Source organism: Seriola lalandi, unplaced genomic scaffold (genome assembly GCF_002814215.2).
Source record: "Seriola lalandi dorsalis isolate HSWRI2012SDOR001 ecotype SW California unplaced genomic scaffold, Sedor1 jcf7180002054883, whole genome shotgun sequence".
Taxonomy (NCBI): Eukaryota; Metazoa; Chordata; class Actinopteri; order Carangiformes; family Carangidae; genus Seriola; species Seriola lalandi.
The window spans coordinates 2,673,777-2,693,318 of NW_019525658.1; the positions used below are offsets into that span (position 1 = coordinate 2,673,777).

General features: G+C 42.8%; 1 protein-coding gene across 1 annotated transcript in view; it reads right to left on the bottom strand.

The window, feature by feature from the left end:
• The window catches only part of mamdc2a (MAM domain containing 2a), a 28,221-nt gene extending 9,298 nt beyond the window's left edge, over positions 1-18,923 (bottom strand). The window contains exons 1-7 of the mRNA XM_023397544.2: positions 18,731-18,923; positions 18,507-18,635; positions 9,813-10,063; positions 6,605-6,689; positions 6,363-6,500; positions 2,386-2,642; positions 95-188 (exon numbers count right to left, since the gene is read on the bottom strand). Coding sequence (XP_023253312.1) covers positions 95-188; positions 2,386-2,642; positions 6,363-6,500; positions 6,605-6,689; positions 9,813-10,063; positions 18,507-18,635; positions 18,731-18,758 — 982 coding nt within the window. The 5' untranslated portion in view covers positions 18,759-18,923. The remainder of the gene's footprint in view (positions 1-94; positions 189-2,385; positions 2,643-6,362; positions 6,501-6,604; positions 6,690-9,812; positions 10,064-18,506; positions 18,636-18,730) is intronic.
• Between the last annotated feature and the right edge of the window lie 619 nt (positions 18,924-19,542).

Consider the following 19,542-nt stretch of genomic DNA (forward strand, 5'->3'; position numbering starts at 1 on the left):
CATGAGTGAGACTTCAGACCTGGAGTCCTGCTTATTGAAGTGAACCAGGACTGAGGTCCAGGTCTGTGACTGAGGTCTGGATGTCTCCTCTCACCTGTGTCAGTGTGGCAGAACTCAGGGGAGAAGGAGATGTCGTCTATGGCCACGTATCCACCTTTGGCGCTGTTGAAGGCCACTTCAAACACCACCTGACGACACAGACATGAACACTGTGAGAACATGTGTTGGGGTCTGACGACTGATGGATGAGGCAGCTGTAGGAGCCCATAGTGACATCAGGGTAAACTGAGGAACATGGGTGAGTCAGCTGCCTGATGGAAAAGCTCTGGTCCAGTGTTGGCTCGACCCAACAGAGGAGCTGACCCAGTTAGTGGAGTTAAAGGAGCTTTTTCCACACGACAGCAGCGGCTTGTGGGAGGTGTTCTTGGCTCAGAGCTCAGGGAAAGGAAGGAGGGGAAGTGCAGGGGAAACCACAGCAGAGAAAGAGTGTGTGTGTGTGTGTGTGTGTGTGTGTGTGTGTGTGTCTGCCCAAATGCACACACCACAGCACAAACATAACAATCAGACAGACAGAGAAGTAACGTGTTTTTTCTGCAGCATCAGATGAAAAAGAGATTAAAGGGAAACAAGGTGAACACAGCAACATCTGCCCATACACTTCTGATCTGTCTGAACACACAAACACACACACACAAGTTCATTACAAAGGAGAGTATTTACTGGAGTCACAGTCGTCATCCTGCATAACATGATTTTTATTTAATTTACAGGTTTTAGATTTTAAAGTTTTCATTTATGACAACTGTCATTTCCATCTTTCTTCTGTTGGTTCTGGGGTTGAAGCACTGACCAGGGTTTGGATCTCTCTGTTCACTCATCTCCTGTAATCTCTCTACTTCCTTCCTATTCATGAAGTTTTTTAAGGAAATGTTATAATGGAGTCAATGAGATACAGTTTTTTTTGTAGTTTTATTTGTTTGCACTTTGTTAAAGCAGCTGAATCAGCTGTGATCAGCTCCTGTTTGCAGTGTATTATGGATGTACAGACAATTATCACTGGATCGATGTGATATTGAAGAAGAACTCTAAATGAAGTCTTGTCTCTGGTTTCTAAGTGGATCTCTGGACAACATGTGAGATAATATCCTGAGAGTGTAGGTCACACCGAATCTAACAACATGAGAATCAGGTCGTGTTTCACATGAGACTGAGAGTTATAATCTGTAACTTTTCCACATTAAAATGTCTAAAAACTAGATCTATGTTCTATATGTTGTTGAGTTGTGTTCTTACATTTTCCTCCATCAATTCTCAAACCAGAGAAATCTGTGATTTTAATCATGGAAACAGTATGTTTCATTTGGTCTCCTGTCAATGATATCATATCCTTTATGATGTCATTGACAGGAGACCAAATGTTTTTAAGCCACATACACTTTTTACACCTTGGTGGTTTTCAGCTCTATATTTGAACCAGATGAAGGATTTTAGTCGTCGGACGTCTGGATCTGAAGTTATCAGAGAAACAAGCTGAGTAAATGTTAGACAGCTCAGCTCCCAGCTGCTGGAGATGTCCTGTCCTGTGTCACTGAAGAGCATCGGTGAATCTCTGATTTTTAAAATGAAACTGCTTTATTCAGTGTTTCTACTGGTTTTAATCCCCTGGTGTGTTTGTTATGGAGAGGAGGACACCTCTGTGGGTAATTCAGCTGCGGGTAAAAACCTGCTGAACGTCTGGTTCATAAGTTATCAGAGAAACAATCAGGACAAAGGTTAGTATCAATCTCAGCTCCAACTCTTCCCTGAGTCTCTGTCCTCCGTACAGCGTCGCTCAAACACTGACTTTAAATGTCAAACCGCTTCATTCAGTGTTTTTAACAGTTAGAATCTGTTTGATTTCCTGAGCCACTGACACTGAAGGAATCCAAACCTGGAGGAGCTTACAGCAATGGTGGTGAAGACAACAACTCCCATGATCCCATGCTATTTCATGATGTCACCCAATGCTGTCTTTTGTTATTGTTTTGATTGAGAGACCCTTAGAGGCAGAAGTTAAAGACTGTGCGTTTAAAGCACCTTCATCACCTCCTTGGATAGACCACAATAACTTACTTCCACATACACCTGTCCCTCTCACATCACACAGCATCTTTGCCTCACATCTCACCTGGTTTCCATGGTGACTCAACTTAAAGTTTTCTGGATCATTAACTTTGACATGTTTTTCTAACACTTGTAACATCCATACAAATATAGTTTTGGTCTCATCTCTGTATTCAGCAGCAGTTTATTTTGCTTTAGTAACCGAGAGAATGTATGTGTGAAGACTAACATGCAATTAAACTGGATATGTGTAATAATGTACTTGCTCGGTGCAGCTCTGACCTCCAGTGGGTGGGGGGCCTTGATGTCCACGCTGACCATGGTCCAGCCTCCAGTAACGTATACCCCCGGCCTCCAGATCTCCTCGTAGTGGCCCAGCTGGTCTCTGGTGAAGACTGAGAAGATGTTTCCCCTCTCCTGGTCTCGCTGGTAATAGAAGGACAGGCAGCCGGCCATGGGCACCGTGGTCATGGGGGAGGTCAGCTTGGCCACTTCCTGGAAATGCTTGGCATACACGGAGTCCACATACATGTAGTGGCCTGGGGCAGAGGAAGATGAAGGTTCATGGTTACGTACATATGAGTGGTCGTAAAGGCCGTCAGCAGACTGTGTGAAGAGACACACTCACTTACGGACTGTTACTGTGACTCATGACACACACCTCCAAGCAGAGATGATAACCAGCAGGTCTTCACTCTAACCCAACAATACAACAGCTCATGTCAGTGACCAGCACCTTCCTGATTACAGACTCTGCCTCCACAACCATCACTTTAAGTACACTGACAACCTCCAGAGACCAGATGCATATAACTCAGTGTAGATTCATGACTAAAACTATGTGTATGCACAAAACCAGAAATATGGTTCACCTTTATATTAGGGGCACATGTGCACGAGCCTCATTTCCACTCCCACATTCAGCCATAAATGGATGAAGACACTCCCTTAATCCATCAGTTTTCATTAAAAAAAACAGTCTGTGCCACAGGTGATCAGACACAGAGAAGAAAGACAAGAAAGAACAATTTCACTGATTGTGCAAGTGAAGTAAAAACATGCATCAGTTTACTTTAGTACAATCACTGCAAATGTGAAATGCTGTTTTACTCATTTATTGGGACTAGAAAGTCTTAATGGAGCTCCAGACAGGCTCTAAAACTGTGATTAGTAAATATTAAAATAGTATGAAACTGAATGAGTCACAATAAATAATAAATATAAGATTAATATATGAATTAAAATCTAAAATAAATAAATCAATATCAAATGATGCCAAAGGACACATTGAGCACACACACACAATTATTTCCATTTATGAATTGTAAAATTGTAAGACTTATAATAATAATAATAATAATGAATGAAGCTCTGTGAAATTTTATTTTATGTTAAATTAAGTGTTGCAACTTATTTTGTATTTTCACTTCACTGTAACTTGGATCTCTTTGGAAAACCATGTGTACGCATGGTCAAAGGAATGAGATGAACACACCAATTTATGTGTGCGAAATGGCATACGCATCATTTATCCATCTGGTCCCTGGTCTCCTCAGCTTCATCTGCAGCTGGAGCCTGGTCTTAAAGACCATGAACTGTTAGAGTTGGGAATACTTTATGAGTATGAAGGAGGGTCCTACAGCCTGAAAACTGTACCAGTTATTCCTTTAATCAAAAACTAAAAGGTGCCAGCAGACACCCTCTCAACAGGTTCATGGAAAGAGTTGTGTTGAGTCAGATAAAGAAGCTAAACTCAGAATCCAACAAGCCTGTAAAGATTCAATCTGCCACTATAGCTTCAGTGCCGACGACTGATCAGTGGTTTAAGATACAGAAAGAAATAGAGTAGTTGGTGCTGTCTGATCTAACAGACCATGAAACACTCTATATGGTTTTAATTGTACTGCTCTTGACTGGATGAGGAGCTGACTGGCAGGTAGAAAGGTTAAAGGTGTTTAATGGTAGTTTTTCTAAGGATGTCACAGGATGGCATCCCTCAGGGAAGCTGCTTAGGGTCTTTGCATTTCTCTATATGTATTAGTTTTTTGTGATTGCTTATACACTAAAAGTGAATGCTTAGACCAAAGCTTCGAACCCTTAACTTTTGAAATCATGTCTTAAACAGAAGTACAAAGACATTTCATAATTTTCAATTCTACAACACACACACTTTTTCTTACATAAGAGACTTTGTTCAAGACTTAAATCTAGCAATCATTGATTGATTTGGCAACACAGACACACACACAACTAAAAACTGAACACCACTCGGTATGAGTCTTAGTGCTACAGATAGACCTCAGGTGAGCTTCTGTGAGAACTTGTAAACAACAACAACAAACAACTCAGTTTCACTGGGTTTGATGTAACTTTACTGTTTATTGTATGAATTGCAAGTGAAAACACTTAACTATAAGATTTATAATTATATAAACTGGTGCAGTGACCGTTCACAATATCCCTGATGGGAGTAATGGGTTAATTTTAAAGCAACATGACATCACAGTTTATGTGACATCATTGTGTATTGTTAAACTGGAGTTCAGAAACTCAGCTTGGAGGGGTCCACACAGAAAGGAAGGTCCTGGCAGACAGCTAGTCAGAGCTCAGTACTCACAATAATAAGCAGCTACAGACAGCTGACCACAGTAGTGACAGACGGAAGCTGTATATTTAGCTGAAACATTCTGAACACACAAACCACAGAGAGGAACGTCTCTGCTCTGTTACAGTACAACTGAGCTGCTGCTGGACTCCATCATTACTGCTCGGAATTCAATTCAATGTGCAGTTTATTCACAAGCAGATGCAAAGTTAACGTGACCAGATAACTGAAATGAAAATCGGGGGCATTTCCAGTCCGACGGTCAATATATCATTAAGATATCCAATATTTTTATCTATGATGTAAAAAGGGGGACAGTCCTGGTTTCATGTATTTTGACCATGGTAACTGTCGTACTGTAGTAAACTATGGTGAGGGCCAACTTATAAAGTTAGTAGGGTTGCCCAATGTCCCGAAAAACTTACAGAACTTAGCTACATAATCATCCCGTAATTGGAAACTAAATGATGTGTTCCATATTGAACTGATACTGTCCCGTATTTTTGAGACTCAATTCAGTGCAAATCTATGAGAGATACATACTACAGGTTAACAATTAAGGCTCCTTCAACTTTCTCAAACTGAACAGTGATGAAACAGAGGTTCTCCTTTTTGGTACCAAAAACACTTTAGTCAAACCCAACAGTGCCTTGAGTACCTTGAAAGGCGCCTATAAATAAAATGTAATTTTGTTATTACAACAGGGTGATTTGTGTAAAATAGAAGGAAACCCTCCTGTTCTCCCTAAGCCTGACATGTTATGTTCCCAAACAGAGAATTGTGGTCCTGGCTCACGACCAGTGCATCTCAGCCAATAATTTTGTTGTTTTTGCTGTTTTTCTACATGGAGCTTAAACAGAAGAAAAATACAGAGGGGGCTGAGTCCAGGCAACTAGATTTAAGCTCCTCCTCCTAAATTCTTCTCTTTTGTCAGTAGCGACATGCAACACATCGTTAGCTCGGATAGATTCTACACAATTCAACTGTTCATTTCATTTTACAGAAACCATGAACAGTATAAATCATTCAGATTTACCGCCATCCTAAACCAGCATGACAGTGAAATGGTGGGGACTCCCTACCTCTGAAGAGGTTGTGAATGTCTGTTCCTCAGCTGGCCAAAATAAGCACAACAGTAGACGTCTGCCTGTCTCTTCTGTGGTCCATTTTTAATTGACTCTTTAGGGGACAGCTTTAGCCAGGGACAAGCCACCAAAAACTGGGACTGTCCCCAGAAAATGGAAAATGGGGACGTCTGGTCACCCTAAGCAAAGTGTTCATTCTACACATATTTGAGTCAGAGTTCAGTCCTAGTCTAGTTCTCCATCTCCACACAGGACCTCTGGAGCTCAGAGTGACCATCAGGTTCTTGGTCTCCTCTCTTCGTTCCTTCCTCCTCATGGTTTCTGCTCTGATATGCATTGTCAGCTGTGAGATCTTATATAGACAGGTGTGTCTTTATCATGTCCAATCAGCTGAGTTTACCACAGCTGGACTCCAATCAAGGTGTAGAAACATCTCAGAGATGATCCAGAGAAATGGAGGAACCGGAGCTAAATTTACAGTCATAGTAAAGTGTCTGAATACTTATGTCAATGTGGTATTTCAGTTAGTGTGTTTGTGTTTGTGTGTGTGCGTGCGTGCATGCGTGTACCTCTCTGGTTACTGCTGCTGTGGTCTTCCAGCAGGTTGGACTCTGGTTCTCTGATCACACTCCCTCCAACGTACCAGTTGACATTTGGGTTCCAGCTGTTGCTGTAGCCACAGAGGTGATGCTCTTCAAAGTCACACTCTGGTCATAGGAACATTACAGTCATTTCACTCAGTCTCACATACTGTGCATCACATCAGATTTTAAATCTGAAACATCTCAGCCAATATGAAGCCGACACTGACCTATACAGTAACCATGAACAATGTGGATTTCAAAGATGGCCACGCTGTTCCCTGGGCCAGGTTCTGGTCGACCTTCCAGCAGAATCTGTGGAGGAAAAAAGTCTTACCATCCACCTGTGTCTGAAGAGCCACCAAGTCACACCAACATCACCCCACATCAGGTTGTAATTGCAGGACATTATAGTAAAGCAGCAAAGAGCAGGTGTCAGGTGACAAAGCAAAGTCACCGACCCGCAGCCCTTTGCTCCATGTCATCCCCTCTCTCTCTCTCTCTCTCTCTCTCTCTCTCTCTCTCTCTCTCTTTCCCCCCTTCCTGTCTCTCTCTAACTGTCTCTATCACAATAAAGGCAAAAATGTCAATCAGTGTATGTAGAAAAATAAACTAAATTCAACAGTGTCTGTGTGGTAAATAACATCTTGACCACCATATTGTAAATACAGTGACGAAATAATCTACTTCAGTACAGTTTAAGATTTTGCTCCAAAAAGAGTTAAACAAAAACTTTAACTGGAGTTAATGAAAAGAGAAGAAGTGGAAGCTGATATTATGATGCTAAGCTTATTTGCTTTGCTTCAGCTGCTATAACCGAAATATTAAGTGTATTGACCCTTTACGTTCAGGACACCGTGGGGGGTGTCTCCACTGAGTTTAATCAGGATCGTTCTAAGAGAGGTAAGATTATTTATAAAGAACATTTCATACACATTTGAGTGTATGAAATCAAATGAGTGTTTGAAATCACAAGTGAGTTACATAGTAAAACTAGAATAAACACTTCCTGGTTGTTTCCTCTACCAACCAGCCAAGTTGCAGGAAATATGGTCACAGTCTCTCTTTCCTGAGTTACAGCAGTGAATAATGGCCAGAAGTGTTTTGGGCATTCCTGATATATTGCATTCACAAGAACATGAGATCACTGTGACCTTAAACTTTGTTAACCAAAAAGTCCAAGTGAACATCTGGGCCAAATCTTAATAAATTTCTTCAATGTAGTTTTCAGATATCACATTCAAGAGGCCAAAACCATGTTTTGTGAGGTCACTGTGACCTTGACCTTTAGCCACCAAAATCTAATCAATTCATCCTTGAGTCCTAATGAATGTTTGTGCCAAATTTGAAGGTCTGTCAAGGCGTTACTGAGATATCGCATTCACAAGGCCCAAACCGTGTTTTGTGGGGTCATCGCCACCTTGACCTATGACCACCAAAAATCAGCAGGGACAGAAGCTCAGTTTTACACATTCACAGGTGAGTATCATTTCTTCACGCTGATTTAATGACCAGGCACGTGTGAATGGGTGAGGTACACACATATAAACATACAGTATGGACAAGGCCTGAGTCAAAATATTGTGTCACACGACACCTGACGCATATGATTTGTTCTGCCAGTCTATGCAGTGAATCACTGTGTTCACATCCTCCAGTCAGAGCTGTAAACGCTCAGTGAAGATAACTGCTCTGTCATTAATTTAATTACCAACATGATGTGGTTTTGTTTCCCCTCATAACTCAGCATGTCGTACTGTTCACTCTCACGTTCTCATGTTAATCATTGCTCCTCCCACAGAGACGTCAGGAAGTCAGATTCAGAAAGTGACATCATAGATGTCATCATAGAAACTCACTAGTTTTCTTTACATTGTGATTAGTAGCCAGCAGAACTTTATTAAAAACTTTTTTTTTTTAATATAAAAATATAAAGTCTGCTTGACACGTAAACATTAAAAGCATGTGAACTACATACATTAACAATTAAAAACAATGAAATTTTAAATATTGACACCATGATACCAGCTGATGTGCAGGAGAAAATAAAGATTTCACTATAACCTGCTGAGTGGATCTGGTGTTATATGGTGGAACTATTGATCCCTAAAACAATCAGATGGACCGTCCCACAGTCTGCTGTGATCAAACTGACTGGTCTTCTTTGGTAGAACAGTGAGAACCTAAACACCTGTTTAATGACAGGAAGCCTCGTACTCTGGAGTTTTCCCAAAGTGTTAAGAGGCTGAATTACAAACACTGGACTGGAAGAAGAGAAAAAGAACATGTCAGACACAGAAGAAACCTAGAGCCAATGAGGTCAATGATTGGAAGACATCTGTGACCTGCAGTTAGATGGTGAGCCATCATAATGACTGGAGGATTAAAACTGGTGGATCTAATATAGAGGAAACTCACCGCTGCTCTATGTAGATCACCGCACCACAGCTGTGATGAAGCACTGAACTAAAGTATAGTGTCTGTAGTTCAGTTTCACTCAGCAGCTTCACTGTGTCAATGAAGCTGTAACAACCTGAGGCTTGTGTTTTGGACTTATCAGTGACGCACACTGCAGACACCTCCAACATAGTTCCTGGGCTAATCAGAGGGCACTACCCTCAGAACAGGGACTTTTTAGGACCAGGAAGTGAATTCAGACCAGGTCCCTGTGGTCAGACACACACACACAGGTACAGTTCTGACTAAGTCTAACTCTATACCGATATATTTTTATTTTTCATTTTCTGAAAGTATCTGTTTTATGCGCTGACAACTCAGGAGTAGTGTGGAGTACAGGAGGAAACGTAGCAGAAAAGATGAGTTTTGAAACTAATAATCCTGCTTCTGATGCCAAACAGCGTGACTCCATCCACACTACCATGTTTTAGTGTGGCAGTGACCCTGAACCCTGACAAATGTAGAGTTAAGAGACATAAAAACTGCAGGACATCATTAGAAGAAGTGAAAATATAAAAAGACAGATGCAGAGGGAAGTGAGTGTGTGTTACTTTCCAAGATGTTAACTAACAGCAGACAAGACTACAGATCTGATGAAGGAGAACCATCTGTCATGGAAAAGATGTCACGTTTCAAAAAACAGGTTGGACTACCAATCCTAAGAGAGTACCAGCATCAGACATATTAGACCTTTGTCGTCATGGTTACAACAATAAACATGTGGTTACGCTTATGGAACAGTCATGGTTTTGGTAGGTTTAGGAAAAACTTGTGGCTTGGGTTAAAATAAGTACTTCCTTAAGGTTAGGCGACGCTTGTCGTCATGGTTACAATAATAAACCCATGGTTAGAGTGGTGAAACTGTCATGGGTTAAAGAAACAGCCCTGACAAACTGAAGCCTCCTTTGTGAAAGACAACATCACCTGGAATGTGAACATGACAGAGCTCACTGAGATTCTGCTCTCTGCAGACCTCCATACCTGGTACGGGATGGTGGAGTTGGCCAGGTCCACACTTGCAATGAGCCAGCTGTCAGAGGTTTTGTTGGCCGTCCAGAGCCGGTAGTCAAAGTTATCACTGTCTGGTCTGAGGTCCAGATGCAGGGAGCCCCGTCCAGTGATCTGGTACACCAGCCTCATACAGCTCCACTCATGCTGGTCCAGAACCGGACTGACAAGAACCGCCTGCTCCTGGTCGTCTAGGAAGGCGGAGTCCACCGTTATCAAATGTCCTGTGACGACAGCATGAAGAGGTGTCAGTGCATGTGGATGATCTACTAGTTTCACATTAGATTTGTCTGTCAGAATGAAAAGAAAACACAGTGGAGGTTCTCTCAGACGTCTCAGGGGCTCTGTTTGTTTAGCAGAGATTATCTACTGATACTGATACTACATATACTACTGAACGTGACCATATTTATATTCATATTTGTATGTTGTTCATATCAAGAGAATACTGCTGTTTCTTGGTGATGTGGTGCCAGATGCACAAAGATATGTCAGACTGGTCTGTAGTGTTGGTCCATTCTTCATCCTGCTCACAGATCAGTCTGATGTTAGTCAGACTGTTTCACACAAATAAAGACTGAGACTCATTTAAGCAAAAACATTAGACAGCTCCAGGCTAACTCAGTCCTAAGACCAATGTTACCATGGTTACAATCAATTACACCCACCCTGAGCAGTAGCACCCAAAAGACAAACATTTTCTACTGGGTTTTTTTTAATTTAATTTACCCAGAATTCATTGTACCACATTCCATCTTAAGATAGTCAAGAACTAAACTGCTTTGTGCAATGGATGAATTCCGATGTCTGACTATTTGTTATATCTAAGACACAGTCAATGTCTTTGTGAAATTGGCCCCAGGACTTGAATGTGTCCTTATCTTCTGTCCGTCTCATGCCCTGTCTCATTAGAGAGAGTCAGCCTGGACAGACAGAGGAAAACTGACACCATCTGTTTGTCCATATATGAGATGATTCAGCTGTGGTCTCGAAGAAAAGTAAATTATTATTCTCAGCCTCTGGAAGAGGAAAACATCAGCAGATATAATGAAACACTGTTTAGTGACAGGATCTGTTGTGGATTCATCTTTAAACAGTGGGATCAAGCCATTTCTAGAGTTAATCAAAACTGTAAAAAAAAAAAAAAAAAAAGCCTATTGTAAGTGCAGTCAGGTTCTTGTCCTAAGTCCTTATGAATTCTCCTTCACCTCTTTCCATGATCTCATCACGCTTTCCATCGAGGTCGAGGAGAAGCGGTTAGAAAAGGAGATTATTTTGACATTTCGACCGCAGCCCTTGACAGTGAGTCCCTGAGACGAGCTGCGATGACTTATTACCAATGTATCCTCTGCCTTCTGACTGTGCACCCCTGCTGGACTGTTGGAAATATTTGCTGCAGCAGCATCGTGCATCCACCTCCACAACAAACCCGCTTCTTAGGTTTGTCTTTCAGTTCAGGAATCCTCTGTCAGACACTGATATAAATTTAATATGAGCTGATACTGATTTACAATCTGCAGACATGGAGGGAGACAAAGGCAGCAGCAGTGATAGCGCTTGATACTTGATTACTTTCTGACCATGTTCTGAATTTAACAAAGTCGACGTCTTTTCTGGAGCAGATCAGTAAAGTCTGAAACCTGAGGAAGAGTTTTCATCTTTACTCAGATCTGAGAGCAGCAGCAGTTCAAAGGATGTAAACAGAGTTTATGGAGAGCCGGTGTAAGTGCCCCCAGCTCTACATCATGCAGCGGAGGGGTGGGGGTTGCTGCTGTATCTGTAGTCCCTTATTTGGTCAAATGAAGTTGATGGAGAATCTGTGAAACAGTGGAGCAGGTAGAGCAGGCCAGGACTGAGGCTGCAGACACACAGACAGCCTGAGTATGTGAGCGTTAGGGGTTAAGTTGATTTACTGCACATCACATGTATTAAAATCACAGATAACCACGCAGATGTTTGAGGAGCTGTGCGGCCTTTGCACAGCTGCAGTCACATGTTGTGAGGTGCTGCAGTGCTGCAGCACTTTATCATTATACAACAGTGTCTGACACAACACAACAATATTACACAACTGAAACAGCTGTCAGTAATCAGCTGATAAATTCATGCATACCAACTAGTTCCATATTTCCATCAGTGCAATGATGAAATGTTGTCAGTTAGCATGATTGACTTTGATTGAATTGAATTTGAATGCATCAGTTCACAGACAACTCATCTCATATCTTGGAACACCCACTGCAGCATTATGAAACAGGTAGTGAGTGTTTACTAGAACTGAACTGAGACTGATTTTTCTGCTGCCTCAGTCAGACCACAGACAGTCCTGGTCCCAGTCCTTGGCTTTCTACACCCTCCATCCACCCTGACCTCCTCCCTCCGAGCTCTTCATTCATTCTGTCTGTGAACACAACCCAGGCTGAAATTACACCATTACGCACTGTGGTTGTGTATAAACATAAATTCTGGAGACAGCTCAGAGGAGAAAACATCTGAGGACCAGGCAACAGAAATCCTCAGAGAAAGACTGCTTTAGGAAATTGTCAGTAAAAATATAAACTCTACATGATTTATAGTTACAGACCTGCAACTTTCATTCTAACAAGTCAACAACACAAACAGTCTGAAGCCATGCTAGTCTGTCCTGCAGTAACCTTACTGACACCGGAGGAAATAGTGCATCTGTTAGCGAATATTTTCAGTTTAATCTGCCTTAGTGAATATTTGTAGAAGCAGGACAGTGTGTATGTGTGACTGAGTCAAGATAAGCTACAGTGCGTGGTGATAGTGAAGGAACATGTGACCCAGTGACACAGAGTGTGTCGCTGATGGAGCTCTGAGGCTCAGAGCGAGGAGACGTGAGTCGGTTGACAGCGGCCCCATAATTCAAACCTTCAGAAATGAGAACAGGTAAGAACAGGTTTATCTAACGGCTACTTCAGCATTACTTTAAAATACGTACCACTGCTTTGTGTTACTCCAGCCATCTATTTACTGCACTGCATTGTGGGAATGGATGGTTATCATATTGTTCAATACAGTCAACTGTAAAAAAAAAAAAAAAAAAAAACGTGTGTGTTCCATATTGCACACACTGCACTTTGTGTTACTGCAATCTTCTACAGAGTGGAAAGGCACAGACATGATGGAGGAAGAGGTCAGATGTTTACACAAGAACGGGAAGTGGACACTGTAAATATGGTTTTTACACAGACATGTATGGTCTTTGTACAAATTCTTATATGGTTTTGTTTTCTTGTACAACACTGTACCACAGTTACAACAGTAATGTTTTGGATAACTAAATAGATTCAGTTTCAACACTGCGCTGGTGTTTGCTGTGCTGTGTACATTTCAGCCCCTTCAGATTACTGTACTGTCACTTTCCATTGTAGGAAAATGTATACAAGTCTGTGGAAGACAGAAGAGCTTCTTTAGAAGATGGAATATCCAAATATGTTATGAAAAAAGGAAAATCATGAAAAAAAAGTGTTTGGCAGTTTATGCAAATGCCTGATTCTGAGATGTGTTTATAATATTTCCAATGCAGTGTTTCATTGTTCAGCAGGTATGTGGCACTTACACTTTTGGCTGTGTAAGTTTCTAAATGGGACCTAGTTTAGAAAATGTGCAAACACAGCTGTAATAAAAACTGTAAATCCCTTCCCTCGCTGATCATGTGTGTGTATCTGTGTCCTGGTTCAGTTATGAAACCCTCTGGCACAGAGGAGTCTCTCCTGTGAGAGCTCACTGGCAGCAGAGGAAGCAGTGCCAGAGTCTTCACCAGATGTTTCGGTGGTTTTCATGGCACCACAGCTGGGGACGGCGAGGGTAGAGCTGAGGGATCTGAGGCTCGGCTCTACTTTTCCATCACTCTTCTGTTTCCATTCCGCTTCCATCTGCAGCTGAGTCATTCTGAGACCAGACTCAGTTACAGGGGTTTGTACAGATTCAGACGGAGGGCTGGAGAGCTGATGCATTGACAGGGAGAGGAGACAGGGAGAGGAGACAAGGAAGGGAGAAGAGGTCTATTTATGGCCTATTCTTCAGTCTTAAGTGCCACTAACATCAGCAGACCCCTTCACCTTGAGGACCACTCTGGTGGTGGTCTGTGGGACAGATCTCCACCTCACTCCATCCATCCATGTCTCTGTGTTTACTCTCCTCCGGCCTGAGCTCTTTGTCTCTGTTTAGTGAGTATAATCACCTCCAACATCCATCCTCCTTTAACCACAACTTCTTCTTTTTTTGGCGCAGCGTCCTTAGCTGGAGCCCACGTTGCCATGGCAACCAAACAGAAAACACCACCGTGATCCCGTCTTCTTTTTTTTTTTTTTATGAGCCTATTTATTGCCACAGTGGGTGTAGCCTATCCCCAGCTCCAAGGTCGGACTGGAGCTCAGTCCCCCCTCAATCTGGTTAGTGGTTTAGAGCTGGGCCTCAGCCGGAGCTCCTGTTTGGGGTTCGGCTCTACAGACTAGCTGCAGTCACTTCACACTTGGCTGGAGCAGAGATGGCACACACAATTTACACTTATGTCACCAGTGGGAACATAAGCAGTGCTGACAGATGATCATAAACAGAGGAGGGAGCTCTGGCTTGATGCTCGCGGAGCCGCAGAAACAAAAAGACAAAAGGGGGGAGGGGAGGGGTGGAGCAGAGGCTCGGTGTGTGGAACGTGGTGACACACTTTCATAACACTGGAGATCAGATTCAGCACAGCATTTCATGACATCTTATGCATAGTTTAATCAGCTTATCTTTTACCAGTCAAACAGGGTAATGACATGTTTATCAGCTGCAAGTCACAATAACTGAGACTGCCTCGTTGTCTCCTCAGAAAAGGTCAGAATATTAGGAGATAAAGTTGTAAGCTTGTGATTATATGATAATAGCGCTGTAATTATTACCAAAAAAAAAAAAAAAATCACAATGTCACAAGAGTAGTACGGTGGCCCTGAGAGCTCAACACACTGCAACGTAAGAAAACACATGCAAATAAACAAAACACAAGCAACTTCAGAAAACATCTTCATCAATATGACAACACACGCGCTGCAGATACTCACACACTCACACAACAGAAGTGTTTCCAGAGGACAAAAAGAAAAAGTGATGAACCCAGCTGGGACACAATTGTTCAACGCTTTGTGACTTTTGAAGTTAAAAGCATTGAACAACAAGTGCACACGGATTATTATTATTATTAAAATACATCCATGCACATCATCACTTTTTTTTTTTTTTAAGTTATTTTTTGCCTTTATACTGATACTGACAGAGAGAGAGAGAGATGGGAAAGTCAGGGAGACAGAGAGAGGGGATGATATGCAGAAATGGGCAACAAACTGGACTCGAACCCGGGAGCCCCCTCATCACTTTTAAGTGTCTACTGGAAACACTTGTGTTGTGTTCCTCGGTGTGTTGTCATATTGATGTTACTCAGTGAGTAGCCTCTCCCCACAGCCTGCTGACGGGACTGTGAAGCTGCACTGATCAGGTAAACACACCTTCCTCTGATGTGTCCGGTACCAGGTGAGCTGAAGTTGTGTCATCGGTGAACATGTATGTGTGAACGAGCACATTTCAAACAGCTGACTCTGACCTACTTCAGCCTCAGCACTGAAGTTACCAACAGACTTTCTCTCTCTCTCTCTGGTTTCAGCTGCTGTGTCCAGTTTTCAACAGTTTGTCTCACGTCACTTTTGTCTCTTCGCCGACAAACTGAGAAACTAGGACAGAGTCCACCTGACTCCACAGCTTTATTGATACAAACACAACACTGTGGCGAACCCACTCATTTTTTTTGCCCCTTTTTCCTGCTGTAACACCGTTCAGCTCACAGACACTGTAGACACACCTGTCTCCTGTCACCACGGTTACACCTTCCTCTGAGAGTGAGCTGCAGCCCGGAAACAAAAACACACAATCACCGATCCAAGCGTCTCACACGGAGGCTCCCGCATAATCACAGGAGCAACAGCCCGACGATGAGACGTGACAGATCTGTTTCTACCCGTTTCTAGCAGCTCACTTTTCCTCCACTGCGTCTGTGTGTGTGCTCTGTAAGTGCATGTGATGACATCACTCCCTACAGTTGTGTGTGTCCTCAGTCCAGACAGAAAGGCAAACTTGACCGGCGGTGGAAAATTGGTCAATCAGCTTTTATTGGCAGGTTTACCTGTGTTTACAAAAACCTGCTTATACCTGTTCGTTTTGTTGGAAGAAGGGTATGAGCGAGCGTCAGAGCCACCACACTGCAGCTGGAGGGGTGGTCTGGCTCTGCTGAGGAAACTAACTCCAGGGCTCTTACCTACAGGAAGTACAGAGGTGAACCTCCAAGGCTTCAACTAGAAGTCTCTGCTGTTTAACGGTCCTCACTTCCTGCTCTTTTGTTTTCCAGCTCTGCCTTGGTAGATGATTTTTTAAATCATATAAAAGTGGCTCAACAGACTCTCAGCGTTTCATAAACACTCCCTTATTCCAGAATCAGTCATTGGAGCCTGTACAGTTTAGACGAGGTGCCCGCCGCCTGGAGGGAGGGGGCTGTACAAGTTCTTTACACCGGTACATTCATGAGCACCAAGCAGCTAGTGTCAGAGTTTGTGAACAGCTGAACTCGATGGTCTCTTCAAGGTTTCATTGAGGAGGCCTGTAACTTCAATCAAGAGATATCAGCAGAGTTCTGGGAAGAGACAATGTCCCCGGTTCATTGTTGTTGTATTCGCTCACGCTGCAGGTGAATTCAGTGCATGATGCACAGGCTGCATTACTCAGAAACACAACTGAATTACATCTTCCCACCAGTGTCTCCAGTATGTGACAAGTGTTGCTCTGCTGTTCACTAATATTTCTCTCTGCTTTTGTGCTGCTAATACACAATTTTTGAATTTAAATTTTTAAAAGCTCTAGAGACTTTCAGCCAAACCACAACCTGGTCATCACGGGATGCAGACTGCTCTGTATATAGGAATTGTGGTTGCTAAGAAACTTATTCTTTTAACCAGGAAGATTACAGCTCCACCCTGCTTAATGTATTGGCTCGCATATTACCCAGCATCCGTATCCATATCAACAGTCTGTGTCCTGCATCGCCTGTGATTCTGTCTCACTTGATGTAAACAAATGTCCCACATGTGACCATTTAATCTCATTCCCACTCACACTAGTCCTGTGCTGTTACTACAGGTTCAATCACCCCGCGGCTGCAGTGAGCGAGGCTGAGAAAGATGAAGTAACATCACAGCGGCAGCATCCTGTGGAAGGTACAATGTGATGTTTGATGTGAACGGCAAAGAGAGACAACCTGATCAACTTCTGATCAACCTCTGATCAATCTCTGATCAATCTTTGATCAACCTCTGATCAACCTCTGATCAATCTCTGATCAACCTCTGATCAACCTCTGGTCTTTCAACAGGAAATCCTCACAGAGCTGTTTTATGCCAGGAAAAACCCCTGGTTATATTCTATTATCCATCTGAGTAACTGACTCAAATACACACATACACACACACACACACACACACACACACACACACACACACAGAATAATAGAAAGAAGAATATTCTCTGACATCTTTCTATTCTCTGCTGTTTTCTCGTGACGTTCTGCACAGTTCTCTCCCGTCCTCTGCTCAGCCTGTTGAATACTTCACAGCTACAACTTTCAACATGGCACCAGAGCCTTGCTGTAATTAACCATTTGTGTGTTTGCATTTGTGAGCTGAGATTTTCTGGACTCGCATCAACAGGACTATCACTAGATCTAGACTGCATTTCACCTGGGAGATAAAATAATGAATCCTGTCTGAGGGAGCATTAGCATGTGCATCATAGAAGCTGAGACACATTGATATTTCTCATTGCAGGTGAGACGTTACTGCACCGATGTTACTGAATGCAACATTTCTAATCAACCCCTGAAAAACATATTATAATCAAAACACATAATGCACTTAATGTGTGTTGTTATGCACATTAAACACACAGTGAGTCTTCCCTGAAATATTATTTCAACATCATCTAACACTGACAGCGTATTGTTGGCTGTATATAATAAATATGCCGTCTGTATACTAATATTTGAGATGATGATTTTTCAGCAGAAGCTCGGCGTGAACTTTAAAGGATGAGGGTGGATGATGTTGATGTGGTTGTTTATTAGTGGAGTGAGCTGTAAGCAATACTTTATAATGAGAAATAAAAGTCTTTAGAGGCCGGAGTGGTGCAGATGTTCAGTTCTTAAAAGCGCCACCTACAGTCAGAGGTGGTAAACTCAACCCACTCGTTGGCAACGTCTGCAGAAAACAAACAGAACCTGGTCTGCGAGTCCTCACAGGAGGCAGATATGCTGATGTGATGGTGATGACGAGTCACAGGTCAACACCTCAGAACAGCTCCCACACCGCTGACACGCTTTCCACATCTGTATGTGGGTTTGTGGTTTCACATATCAGAGACATTGTACTGTGTGTAAATGTGGATCAGACTCAGTGTGCCTGGACCCGCAGTGTTCACTGTCTAACTGGATCAGTTCAGTGTAAGTTACTGTTCAGTTTTCTTTATATTTCTACAGCACCCGTTCACTGTGGACTCCATCATGGTGTATTTGAATGGCAGTGTGTTTGTTTCTGTTAGCATGCAGAGCTCATGATGACACTGTACCTTCTTCATTCATCCTCCAGCTGCCGAACTGCGGGTCCGACGTGTAGCCACAGGTGCCCAGCTCAAAGTTGCAGGACCCGGGCAGCAGCGGCTGCTGCTGCGCCCCGAGCGGCGCGCACAGCAGCAGCGCTGCAACAAGAGCAAACACAAGCATCCGCGCTTTAGCGTCTGTGGCACAGCAGAGAAAAGTGAACTAACAAAAACCAAAAGTCGTGAAGTTTTACCCTGGAGAGTCAGACACCAGCTGCGCATCGTGTCCGCCGCTGAGAGTCTGAAGATCTGTCGTTAAATCACTGTTTGTCCCAGAAGAACCAGCAGCTCGTTTACACCCTCACTGACCGTCTCTGTCCTTCACATGTTGTAACGGTGTCGGCGGGAGGGATGCAGTGTCGGTCTGGGTGGTTGAATGGAAGTCCTGGAGGCGGGAGGGAGCAGCGGCGGTCCAGGTCTCAGCGCCTCCCCGCCCCCCCCCCCTCCGCCGCTCTGCGCCGTCACACTCAGGGCCGGACCCAGAGGCGCTCAGGGCCTTTAATACCCTTTCCTGCTGCTGTATACAAGCCAATAAAAGTCTGGTCATGTCCAAATAAGTTATTAGTGTCTTAGTAGCATGGTCAGGAGGTCATCATGACTCTCACTCTGTTGTTGTTACAAACAGAAATGACCAATGAGACAAATATGGCTTCAAACATGATGATAATCATGCAGGGGGGTGAGAGTTATTGTTCATGATGGATGTCAGCTTAGCTAACATCCTCCTCTCACCTACTTCCTCAATGGAGTCTAGTCTTTAAGCTTAAAATTTTAATTGGGGACTTTAAATTAGGTGTTTATCCAATACAATTAAAATTAAATGAAATAACATTTAGATGAGGAGTGGGCGGAGTCATTTGGCGTTGTGGGAGCTGTAATTTAAAGCTCAACCTGGAAAAAGTTAGCAACATGTGATGCTGAGCCTGAATTTTTATTAAACATAGACTAATATTATAAAACATTTTATTTTAATCAAGTTCTGCTTTCTCTCGCACTGCAGAACGAA